The sequence below is a fragment of the Schistocerca serialis genome, chromosome 4 (genome assembly GCF_023864345.2).
Source record: "Schistocerca serialis cubense isolate TAMUIC-IGC-003099 chromosome 4, iqSchSeri2.2, whole genome shotgun sequence".
Classification (NCBI taxonomy): domain Eukaryota; kingdom Metazoa; phylum Arthropoda; class Insecta; order Orthoptera; family Acrididae; genus Schistocerca; species Schistocerca serialis.
In genome coordinates this window covers 330,068,036-330,081,599 of record NC_064641.1, presented here as the reverse complement: position 1 = coordinate 330,081,599, position 13,564 = coordinate 330,068,036, and the positions used below count along the sequence as shown (strand labels likewise).

The following is a 13,564-nucleotide window of genomic DNA, read 5'->3' as shown; positions in this document are numbered from 1 at the left end:
GTGCGTGTTTACGGCCTGTCGCCGCTCGCGGCATGGCTTGCTTTTGTGCACGTTACCGCCGCTTACAATTTAAAAAAAAAAAAAAAAAAGAGAGGAATTGTCTCATTAGCAAAACAATGGTAAGACACTGCTATTTGTTTTTACTTACACTGCTGCTTTCTTTGATAATGATCAACAAGAACCAAATAATAGACTGTGTATGATAGAACATGTGCTGAACGAGAGTTAGACGAAAATTTTTCTCCATTTGAAAATCTTTGCGGCCGCTTCTTTAGTACATCATGTTCTGCACAGAAATTAGAGTCATCTTAGATTTAAAAATCTAGTTGCCGTGCTTAATTTCTGATTGTATCACTATTAGGTTTAAGAATAATACGAATATAAACATGACACGATACGTATATTCTTCCGCGTTTACTGTTGTGTCACTCTAGTTTTGTAGTTTATTTGTCAGACAGGATTTAAATGAGATAGCAGCAAACATGAACGAATACATGGCAAAACGTTTATATTCGTATTATTCTTATGGCGAAGAGAATACTGCATGTGATTCACATTTCATCAGGTTCCTATTAGCAACCATCTCTTCTCACAGATAGGAAAAAATCCAGAATGTAGAGTTGGCCATATTGACAAACATCCCAAACAGTCTTGCCAGTTGGATTTCCGTAGTATATTGAAATTCTGCTACATTCGAAGATGAACAATATGGAATTTGTATTTACTTCGTTCGATAATGTATGAAAATGTAGTGGTCGAAACTCGGGGCGGAGAAAAAAAAGCTCGTCTTCCACCTTTTTTTTTTAAATTTATTTACTGACGCAGAGGTTTTGGCGCCAGTATTTATCTTTGTGCCTACAAAGCATGCCTGTGTAGCGGGACATATGTTCGATGGCAGAAGTTAGTTATGGCGGCACCTACCAACATTTTTGAGAACTTCCGCTTGCTTTGCACTCGATTCTAAACCGCAGGTGGTTTTTTGGATTGCAAAAACCGGAAAAAAAGTGCGGCTTAGATTCGAGTTAATACGGTAATCACTACAAAAAGAAGTGCGCCCCATTCACTAGATGAAATGGGAACCATACCCTCAAGAGATGCAAGCTGGTCCAACTCTGCCCTGACTGGGGAGCTGAGGTCTATCACAACCTGCCAAGCATGAAAAAATCTAGGATGAGCTGACTGCTTCAATGTTATGTGGGCTTTAAAGTCTGTGCTGGTCCCTACGACTTCCACAAATAAATCCTGGAATTTGGAACACAGAGATTCCAATGACAGCAGGTAGCAATTGCATGGAGCCTGTTACTGAAAAGTCAACGGTCTGAAAGGCATCAAACCTGAAAAGGTTTGCTGAACTAGGATTGCGAACAACAATAAAAGTAATAGGCTGAGTTGCTGATCTGTAGGTGACCAAGCAAAGGGATTTGCCGCTTACCATATACTCATAGGTGTAGCAGAGGAGAGCCGAGATCTTAATATGTTTGGGCATTAAGAGGAAAACTGTCACACCATTGTCCACCTGGAGGTGCAGCTGTCGAGAGAGAACCAAATCATCAATAAAACGCTTGTTGGACATCTGATTGGGTACCGAACTGGATGATGACACTTCCGTATATCCATATTCATGTACTCTCATACAGTGTTTTGTGCCGTTGACTGGCAGACTACTGCAATGTGGCCTTTTTTCTGACACTTATGACAGACAGCCCAGTGCTGAGGACAATTTGCTCTATCATGTTGGGAGTAACAAGACTCACATGACAGCAAGAGGGAGCAGCATCCACCATGCATCACCTGAAGGGCTCAACTGGATCAACAGATTGGACTTAGAAATCTAAGAACTTGTGTAATGGGTACATAATTAAGCATAATACTTGGGACATTTGATTCTGTACCTCTATTTTGCTTGTCATTTCTTACATTATATACTCTTAAAATTATGTATTTGATACAAGCTCTGTATCATCTTAGAATAAATAAATAAAACCGCTGCTACGTCGTCCTCCCCAGTTGAAGTGGACATAGCCAGGCCATCTTGCACCAGCACAATGTCGCACCATGCTTCCAGCTGCTGAGCAGTGGTATGTGAGACCTCATATGGGCAATGGACAACACTTCACCGAGGGAAGGGTTTTCTAATTGGAGGAGCCATTGGCAGACTTCCTTATCTGGGGTGAAGCAGATTATAACATCGCAAACCAAGTCATCCACACATGTCTCTTTTTAACTTGGAAATGACAAAATGGCACTTGTAACTAAGGCTGTGAACAGTTATGGCCCAGGCGCAATAAGACTGATGGGTCTGTTTCTTGCACAGGTAGAATTCAACCCTAGCAGCCACAATGTGTGTGTGACAGTGATAAAAGGAAAACAACACTGGGCATACATTGTCAAAAGACAACAAAGGTGGTAACTGTAATGGGGTCAATATTTGCAACACCTGATACAAGGTGGGAGAAATCCATGACAAAAACAGTGCACAGCATACCTCTGCATCTGTCATATGGAAGGCATGGGAACATTGCCATAAGCGGTGTTCATATGTATCCCAATTTTCCACTGCCTTGTCAAACGATAAATGGAGGAGGAAACATAGCTGGAGACAAGATGGAGACAGCAATGCCATCACAGCCTGTTGTACGACTAAAAGAAGTTCTGCCTGCTGTTGCACCAACGTTTGAAGCAGAGCTTCCATGTCACAACAAGAGAAACGTCACAACACAATGCGAAAATCAAACACACAATGTAAGACATGAAAAATGACCATACTCATCACCAATATGTCCTGTCTACAAGAACACACAGGTAATAACGAACACAACACTTTATTACTTCACAAATATAGGTACAGAAAAAAGACCTGCTACGGAGTGGCTGCCCTGGTAGTCCTAATCATCCCGTGGCTGAAGTAAACATCTGACTGAGAGTGAGGCTGGCCAGCTCCAACTCTGTAAGCTGTTGGCCAGCCAGTAGAGTGCACTACAGAGAGTATGCATGTGCATCCAAGATTGGGGGGCCTCTGCCGGTGCTCGTGTCTTCTGACTTCTGTGGCATGCTGTACAGCTGTGACCTTGGGTCGCAGGTTTGGAATCTTATGTGGGTCACTACACCAATTCAGTATTATCCTTAACTAACACTAACAAATCTATAAATGTGTACACTTAAACAAAGCCCTACTACCATTCCAACAACCAGTTAGAGAAAAAACATGACAAGTATCTCCTGAGCTACTCAATATATCATCAGTTCTAATATAATATAATAAAAGCAGGATCATGTCACGAAGTATGAAATAATTAGAAACTCTCAGTTTAAAAGTCTAGATTTCAGTCTTTTTATGTATTTCTGATGCAGTCTGAAATGCATTTAAAAAATGAAGAGCATCGAAACGTGTCAAAATTGAAGGCTCATCGAGAATCCATTGTAGTTTATCTGACTTTGTTGTGTTATAAGGAACATACAAGAAACTACAATGATCACTTGCTAGAACTCCACTTTCTTTTTCCTGGAGCTACAAAAACCACACACACTGTTATCAATTACCATATTTCTATCTCTCTCCCCCTTACCCTTTCTTAGATATTGTAAAAGGCCAGTTCTAATAAAAAGGGATAGGTTTGGGAAAGTTTAAAACTAATGGCAGGTCACCCACACCCCAGGTTGAGAGGAATCTACCTGTTGTGAGAACGAGGGTACTTCATTACACACACAGCTGGAACCACCTTGTTGTGAGAACGAGGGTACTTCATTACACACACAGCTGGAATCACCTGAGTCTTTGTCTTTGGTCTGAACGAAATGCCCCTAGTTTTTAATCTTCCCCCATACATCCCTCATTCTTTGCTAAGGAAGGAATTAACTGTATCAAAAGCTAGGACAGCTGGATGTTCCTTTTGAAAAAAAAAAAAGAAATGAATAAAACATTAAGAAAATGTCTAAAAACTTGAAATTAAAGAGTAAATCTAAAATTCTCTGTTGCTTGGAGAACTGTTGATGGGATATACAAGATTAAGAAATACTGACCAAACATCTTACCAAGTGGTTCAAGTGGTGGTACTGTGCGTGCCTGGAGAAAGGTAAGCCAGAAGAGACACTGCTCAAGCTGAGCACTTGGTGGATCAGCCAGACTATAAACTACAACATGAAGACAAGCTGTTGAGCCTAGAAAATGATGGTATATCAGAAAATAGGTATCTTGTCCAGAAAGTTCCCATAACGTCAAATCACCACCACAACCAGAGACTGAGACCTTAAACAGAAATAAAACATAAAATACAACATACTTTTATATTTACTCAAATCTTACTCTACACATAAGATTAGACACAAAAATTTACAAAATGTGAACATGTAATGTCATATTGTCAAATGAATCGAGTTGAACGGGTCAAATGATAATTATCACCTTACTATTCAAATTTAATAAGGAGTAAAAAGAGAAGTTACCAAGAACCAAAAGAAACCCAATTAATAACTACATGAAAGACACACACACACTCCCCCCCCCCCCCCCCACACACACACACACACACACACAAAGGATAGTTTCAGTGCAACCACACCCACAAAATGAAAGAATAACATAATTACAAGAAAAAAACACACTGGACAAGTGCAAGTAGAAGGTCGCAGTTCATACTAATTGACGGAAAGGCATCGAGTAAAATGGAAGGAATTTCTGGTGATCCCTGAGGTACTGTTACAGGACCTTTGCTCTTCCTTATCTATATAAACAATTTGGGAGTCAATCCGAGCAGCCGTCTTAGGTTGTTTACAGATGATGCTGTCGTTTATCGACTAATAAAGTCATCAGAAGATCAAAACAAACCGCAAAACAATTTAGAAAAGATATCTGAATGGTGCAAAAATTGGCTGTTGACACTTAATAACAAAAAGTGTGAGGTCATCCACATGAGTGCTAAAAGGAATTCGTTAAACTTTGATTACACAATAAATCAGTCTAATTTAAAAGCCATAAATTCAACTAAATACCTTGGTTTACAATCATGAACAACTTAAATTGGAAGGAACACATAGAAAACGTTGTGGGGAAGGCTAACCAAAGACTGCATTTTATTGGCAGGACACTTAGAAAATGTAATAGATCTACTAAGGAGACTGCCTTCACTATGCTTGTCCGTCCTCTTTTAGAATACTGCTGCGCAGTGTGGGATCCTTACCAGATAGGACTGATGGAGTACATCAAAAAAGTTCAAAGAAGGGCAGCACATTTTGTATTATCGCGAAATATGGGAGAAAGTGTCACAGAAATGATACAGGATTTGGGCTGGACATCATTAAAGAAAGGCATTTCTCGTTGCGATGGAATCTTCTCACGAAATTCCAATCATCAACTTTCTCCTCCGAATGCGAAAATATTTTGTTGACACCAACCTACATAGGGAGAAACGATCACCATGATAAAATAAGGGAAATCAGAGCTTGTACGGAAACATATAGGTGTTTGTACTTTCCATGCACTATACGAGATTGGAATAAAAGAGAATTGTGAAGATGGTTCGATGAACCCTCTGCCAGGCACTTAAATGTGATTTGCAGAGTATCCATGTAGATGTAGATGTAGATGTAGACTTCTGTAACTTATGTGCATATATAACAATAACATTTCGTGTGGCTCAAGGACCTAGTGTAAGTCTTTAAATTGGATGCCACTTCAGTGACTTATGTATTCGTAATTTCTGGTGACTACTCACATAGGTCAGAGGTGAATGCTAGGCTTGCGACTTCTTCGTTTCCAGGCATGCACTTTACCACTTGATTGCCAGGCCTAACATGATTATAAGCAACTCATCTATACGTTTTGATAAGTGAATTTGTGACTATCAAAATATGTGTCATGAATGGGCATATCTTTTGACTGCATCCACTTTGAAGCTTAAATTTATTACACCACCAAGGGAGCCTAGACATTAGCATTTGATATAAATTTCAACCTGATGCATCTCCCCATTGCTGACAAAAAGGGGACAGTCAGACAGTCGGGCAGACATACAAAGTAATCCTATAAAGGCTACCTTTTTACTCACTGGGGTTTGGATCCCTAAAAATGAGAATATAAACCAAGTAAAGAATTACTTATTTAGAAAAGAGCACAGTCATCACAGATATCTACATAATTCACTCAAAAATTTTCTCATCTCACTTGTAAAACAAACTTCTCAACAAAGAAAGGAGTCCTACTTAAATTTTAGTATACCGAAACACACTGATGTCAAGTAATACACACCAATTCATCTTCTTATTGATGAGGGAAGCAATATTCCAGTGGACATTATTTTTCTGAGTGAGTGAAACAAGATTATCATGTTGGTTTAAAAGGCCAAACAACTTGCAACTTAGTGTGTTCAGTTGTAACCAACAGCTCACTGCCAAAGAATATTATTTTTGAGATCAATAAGACAACAGCCAGCACAGACACCAAACAGTGAATCATAGTGTACAATTACTGACCTCACTGATAAGTAATTTCCTTTAATTCCAATGTCTCCTGGTACTATTTGTGTTACAGACTAGTCTCCTTCCTTTGCAGACGAGGGTATCCTCACTGTAGATGTACCGGATTATCAAAAAGTCAATATAAATTTGAAAACTGAATAAATCACGGAATAATATAGATAGAGAGGTACAAATTGACCACATGTTTGGAATGACATGGGGTTTTATTAGAACCAAAAAAATACAAAAGATAAAAAAATGTCTGACAGATGGCGCTTCATCTGATCAGAATAGCAATAATTAGCATAACAAAGCAAGACAAAGCAAAGATGATGTTCTTTACAGGAAATGCTCAATATGTCGACCATCATTCCTCAACAATAACTGTAGTCGAGGAATAATGTTGTGAACAGCACTGTAAAGCATTTCCGGAGTTATGGTGAGGCATTGGCGTCGGATGTTGCCTTTCAGCATCCCTAGAGATGTCGGTCGATCATGATACACTTGCAACTTCAGGTAAGCCCAAAGCCAATAATCGCACGGACTGAGGTCTGGGGACCTGGGAGGCCAAGCATGACGAAAGTGCGTCTGAGCACACAATCATCACCAAACAACGCGCGCAAGAGATCTTTCACACATCTAGCAAATGGGGTGGAGCGCCATCCTGCATAAACATCGTACGATCCAGCAGGTGTTTATCAGCCAGGCTGGGGATGATGCGATTCTGTAACACACAGGCGTACCTCTCACCCATCACGGTAGCAGTTACAAAACCAGAATCACGCATTTCCTCAAAGAAAAAAGGCCCAATAACATTAGATGTGGTAAATCCAACCCATACCATGACTTTCTCATCGTGCAATGGAGTTTCCACGACAGTTCTAGGATTTTCAGTAACCCGAATTCTGCAGTTGTGGGCGTTGACAGACCCTCGGAGTGTGAAATGAGCTTTGTCGGTCCACAACATGTTACTCAACCAATCGTCATCTTCCACCATCTTTTGAAACGCCCACACCACAAATGCCCTCCGCTTCACTAAATCGCTAGGTAACAGTTCATGATGCTGATGGATATTGTACGTTTAGCGTCGGAGGGTACACCTCAGTGCCAACCAAACAGTAGTGTATGGAATGCCGGTTCAACGTGCGACTGCACGAGTGCCGACTTCCCCGTGGATAGACGAACCCGCTACAGTCTCCATTTCTTACTGAACTGTCTCAGCAGCATTATGCCTTGTGCTCGGTCGGCCACTATGGGGACTATTGTCTAAACACCCCGTGGCTTCGAACTTTGAAATCATTCTCGCCACAGCTGCATTTGTGAACGGACCTTTACCTATTCGAATCCCCTTCCTATGGCGATAGGATCGTAACACTGAACTAACACATTCGCCCTTCTGATAATACAGCTTCACTAAAAGCGCCTTTTCAGGTAACGTCAACCTGCTGCGACTACTGGCGCATCTCATTCTCTCTCTCATTGCAGCTCCTTTTATTTGTTCTAATTAAACCCCATGTCATTCCAAGCATGTGTGTCAATTTTTACCTCTCTATCTACATTATTCCATGGTTTGTTAAGTTTTCAAATTTATACTGACTTTTTGATCACCCGGTACTTTCATCTGACAGGTATTTAGGTCTAAACAACAATATATCAAAATACTGTGCACTATTATAACCATTCAGAATGAGATTCATCTCAATAAACGACATGCGTGAGAAGGGTGCCTGGAAAGTTGATACTTCAGGGGTCTTATTAATAAAATTTAATTGATTTCTTCATGTAGTTTGTGTTATTGTAAAGTGTAAAATTTAGAGAGTAGGAGAAATAAGGTGGTAAGGTACCAATACATGTTGAAACTTCATGATTTTGGCTGTGGCAACTGCAGATTTAAGATAGGTTACAATCCTAATGAGAGATACTATTTGTTCTCACCAAATATGACTTCCTTTGTCAACTCTGTGCAGGATGCAACCCTTATCAAGGCACAATATGATCTTGTGAACATTCTCATTCCATTGTGGTCAATAAATAACGTCCAAAATGTCAATATTCATGTTTTCACACCTCATTGCCTGATTAATTAGATTTCAGACATGCAGCCAAAGAAACTCCATTTCTTCCACTGATATTTCTTCAACTTGAGCTTCAGCTGAAGCAACAGCACATGTAAGAATCATTTAAACCTAAGGTCCATACCACAGTAAATGATGCCAGAGGTACTGATGACCCAGATACATCTGCTGCACATCAACGAAGTTAATACAGAATTCTTGTAACTGGGCAAGGCATGGAATCCAGAATTAGATGTTAGATATTGATCATAATTTTTAGTGGTACTCTAAAATCATCTTGGTGACCTTGTGATGTGTTGAGAACTTGGGACTCTTTTGTGAAGGAAGTAATTGCAATTTACAAAGTGAAGGATTTAATTAACCATGATAGTGGTTTGAGCCTGGACAAATCATGGAATTCTACTCTTGCTTGGATTGGCTGATTATGATAACTATCTTCAGCTTCATCACACGCAAACACTTAGGCAGAGTACTAAATAGCTCTTAACTTGAGATTTTTCTAATGTGATACCTGAAAGATTTTCATTCGATATTCATCCTACACTATATCATGAATTTTGCTGATCATCTAACAGTTACAATCTTCTCTGAAGGCCAAAACCATTATGAACCACCCACAGTTGTATCATCATAATTATAGATTAGCAAATTGTTTGTAGATTACATCACTCAAGAGAACGGTCTCTGTAACATCTTTATGGACTTTCTTCAGTTTTCTAGATTACTGTAGTATTTAAATCAACACTCAAAATGAATCTCTCTTCATTACACCAAAGTAATACACACACCTGCTTTCAAATATTTAAAAACCAGATTAAACAAAATTTATCCAAATATATGCAAAGACAATGTCCAGCATTGGGGATAATCACATGAGATATGTTATCTTTAATACTCATACTGAAGCCAGTGACTTAGCCATCTCCTTTTGTTGTCAGACATCTGAACCATCAGCATGATGATCTTTCAGACAACATTCTCCACACACTTCCTCAGTCAGATAAGGGCAGTCCTATGAATTTTTGTTACCATTTCAGATATGGAGCTAAAAGCACTGAGGAGATTAGAAAGAGAGTAAGCCCAGGCTACATGGTGAAATGCCATATCATAGTGAATTGTCCACATCAACCCATTCTAAGTTTTGTAAAATTGTTTTTTGGCCACAAAGACAACAGTAACTTCAAAAACAAGCACTGTCAACTTTTTTTTTCATTCAGTATACAGAAAACCATTAAGATATTAGTGGAAAATGGGTTGTATGAGATTTAAGATTATGCTAGTCTTTCTACACTTCATCAACATACACATTCTGCAAGCTACTGTATAGTGTCACATATTACTTCTGAATATGCAAGATATGAGATGGAAGCAGCAGAATTGCTGCACAACATGATTTCATGACAACCATGCCAGAGTTCTTACAATGATTCCCTGAACAGCTCTGTTATTATTTATTGTGACTATACAAATTTGTTAAGACCCTACCAGAGTATCCCAAAATTCCTTTCACATTTAGTGACAGATTTACTTCATAAATACCCAACATTCTGGAGCAGAGCTCTTGGGACAGTTTTCACTAGCATATTGTACGCTTCCTCCACAACAGATGCACTAAACTTTCCTATAATCCTCCCAACATTTAAACACAACAGTTACTCAGTTCAAACAATGGAAAGTACAAGTTAGAATACCAACAATATTGTGAAAAGGATCATTGATGATATTTTCATGATCTGGTCTCAGGGCCAAGACACCCTAACTTCACTGCTTCACAACCTCAACACCTCCTATCCCATCCACTTCACCTTGTCCTCCTCAACCACAGTGTCACTTTCTTGGGATGTTGACCTCCTCCTCTCTGATGGCTTCATCCACACCACTGTACAAGCATTTTGACAGTTGCTGTCCCTTCCACACCAAAAAACCCTTCCCATACAGCATGGCCAGCTGGGGATGGTATGTCTACAATGGCAAGGACTTCCTTGCCCAGTATGACGAAGGTCTCTCAAAGGCCTTCACAGACAGGCATTATCTCCTCCCATGTGATTTCCACATGCACCCCACAATCCTCCCACCACCTTAAAGAACTAGCTACAAAGAAGTGTCCCCTTCATCACCCAATAGCTCCCCAGACTGGAACAAGTGATGCACATCCTTTGTCAGGGCTTTGTTTACCTATCATCATGCTCTGAAATATGGGACATCATGCCCAAGATCTTTCCCAAACCACCTAAAGTGGGGTTCCAACCTCCACAACATCCTTGTCCACCCCTATGCCACCTCCAATTCCAGCCCCTTGCCACAAGGCTCGTAGCACAGTGAAGCGTCGAGGGGCAAGACATGCTCAATCCATCCATCCAGCACTTCCTATTCCAGTTCTGTCAGGGCTTATCCTATGCCATCAGAGGCCAGATCACTTGTGACAGCAGCAATGCCATGTATGAGCTGTACTGCAATTACTGCTCAGCTTTTTATATTGGTATGATTACCAACCAGCAGTCCACCAGATGAATGGCAACCACCAATCTATGGCCAAGAGCCAAGTAGACAAACCTATGCAGCTAATATAACATGCTTCACTTCAATGGCTACTTCACAGTCCAGGCCATCTAGATCCTCCTCTCCACCATCTGCTTTTCTGAACTGCACAGATGTGAGTTATCCTTACAACATATTTTCACTTTCAAAATCATTCCAGCCTCAACCTATGGTAACTTATTGTCCCCCACCCTCTAACTAACATTTTCTGCCCCTTTGTCCTATCACCTCCTCCCAGTTCATGTTCACTCACCCCCACTGTGCACCACTCTCTTTCAAGATACCCACCAGTCCTCTCCCTTTCTCTGCCACTCTCCTTTTCTGCTTCACACCCCCTCCCCTTGCTCCCCCCACAGCCCCCAAAGCTGTACCTAGCAGCCTTGTCCTGCCACCATCAAGCCCATGCGTACTCCATATACTCCATCAGGCAGCGTTCACTTCTCCCCCTCCCCACCCCGCCAGTATCCTGCCACCCCTATCCCTTCCCTGCCTCACTCCGCATTGCAGCTTTTTCCCAACACAGCATTCTGGCTGAAGTAGTTGGAGATAGTGCTCATGAGTACAGTTTTCATTGTGGCTGTCTAAAACTCAACATGTCATCTGTGTGGTGAGTAACGATCTACTAGTCATATTGTTTTATTTAGTTCACCAAGTGGAAATAATGTCTAAGTCTTTCTGTGTTTTCTTACTATCATCCAGAGCTTATATTATCCTATACTCTAAAGAACAGTCAGGACACAATCTGACAGTGCTGATGATACTATCAGACAAATTCATTTATGTATACTGAGAACACAAATGGCCCTATTGCACTTTCTTGCACCACACCTGATGTGACTTATGTTTCTGATGGATATTTGATAGTCGGTGTAATACACATGGGTCGATCTGAATAATTAAATATTCCAGAAAATACTCTGTGTGGCTATATCCCAGTTACTAGCTGACAATGTGGAAAAGTGTTGAATGGATTTGAACTCCACAAAATGGCTTCTAAATATTCATACGCTTTTGCTACTTGCAAGAAACTGTGTGAGAAAAGCAAGCTATGACTCCTGACAGCGTTATCCTGAACTAGTGCTGGCTTTCGATATCTGTATTGTTTAAGAAGTACATTGCCATACATAATGACCATCATAAAAAAAGCACACAAAACATTTATATAAATTAATGAACCCATACGTGACTCTATAATAACTGTTAAAATATTATGTGTCATAACCTGTACACAGAATTAATTATTTAAATAAAAATAAATTTTAATGCAACACGTTTTTATATTGGATTGAAAGGTATGACATAATTTCTAACACCATACACATAGTTCTGAAAATTTGTGACTGTGAATTATTAATATCTATGTAAATACTCTAGTAAGATTTATAATCAAAAACAATGGGGTACATGCAATTGATAATATTTTGGAGGTGAACTATTCATGCACCAATTACATGAAGTATGTATTTTCATAGCTATTAAAAATTCACAATAACAAATTTTCAAAACAATCTGTATGAGTTTAGGAATGTATATGGGACTAGGACAAATTATTTTATACTTTCAAGTCCGATTTGAAAATGCATTATATTTAAAAACACTTTTATTTAAACAATTGTTTTCTGCTTTTTAATCTTGTGTGTGTGTGTGTGTGAAATTTTTCAGCCGATTTTAAACATCTTGATGAGATTACAACAGAGACATATGACACAATGTCAGGTTTACTTCAGTTCTTTTTATCTGAGTGACCTAAAATATTATTTCCTCCTATTTATAACTCGTATAAAGTCTGATAAGGTAAAAATGAGAGAGATTCTAGCATACACAGAGATTTACCATTTACCAGCATCCATTCTTCCTGCGAACCATTCGTGACTGGAACATGAGAAGGGGGAAATGACAGTGTTACAGAAAGTACCATCCACCACACACCAGACAAAATGCTTGTTAACACTGTGTTGTCATACAGTTCTGAGTTATGTTGAAAGTTTCAAGTCTCTAGCTCATTGGGAAGTTAGTTCAAAATCAACTGCAAACTTGTACCAAACAGACAGAGACACAAGGCTCTGAGCACTATGGGACTTAACTGCTGTAGTCATCAGTCCCCTAGAACTTCGAACTACACAAAACTAACTAACCTAAGGACACCATACACATCCATGCCCGAGGCAGAATTCGAACCTGCGACCATAGCAGTCCCGCGGTTCCCGAGTGTAGCGTCTACAACCGCTCGGCCACTCCGACCGGCAGAGTGACAAGAGAATAAGTTAATAGAAAAACAATAAAATGAGTCATGTATACATAAATTTGCAACCACATGTGCTGTATGGGTGGTGGTGGTGGTGGTGGTTAAAGCCACAGTTTTTTTTTTCCTAGGTTGCAAGTGATTTGTGTGCTCAGTTTAGCAGAAATTACTTCAGGCATTACAAATGGTCAACCATAAACTGAATGAGGCGTTGCTCACTGTCTGCATCAAGTACCAGTAATTTACATACATAGTG

The 13,564-nt window shown here is 39.8% G+C and overlaps 1 protein-coding gene across 1 annotated transcript in view; it reads right to left on the bottom strand.

Moving 5' to 3' along the window:
- Positions 1-13,564, bottom strand: part of LOC126474959 (death-associated protein kinase dapk-1-like) — a 314,370-nt gene that overhangs the window by 95,040 nt on the left and 205,766 nt on the right. Inside the window, exon 16 of the mRNA XM_050102484.1 lies at positions 4,033-4,246. Within this exon, the coding sequence (XP_049958441.1) occupies positions 4,033-4,246 (214 nt within the window). The remainder of the gene's footprint in view (positions 1-4,032; positions 4,247-13,564) is intronic.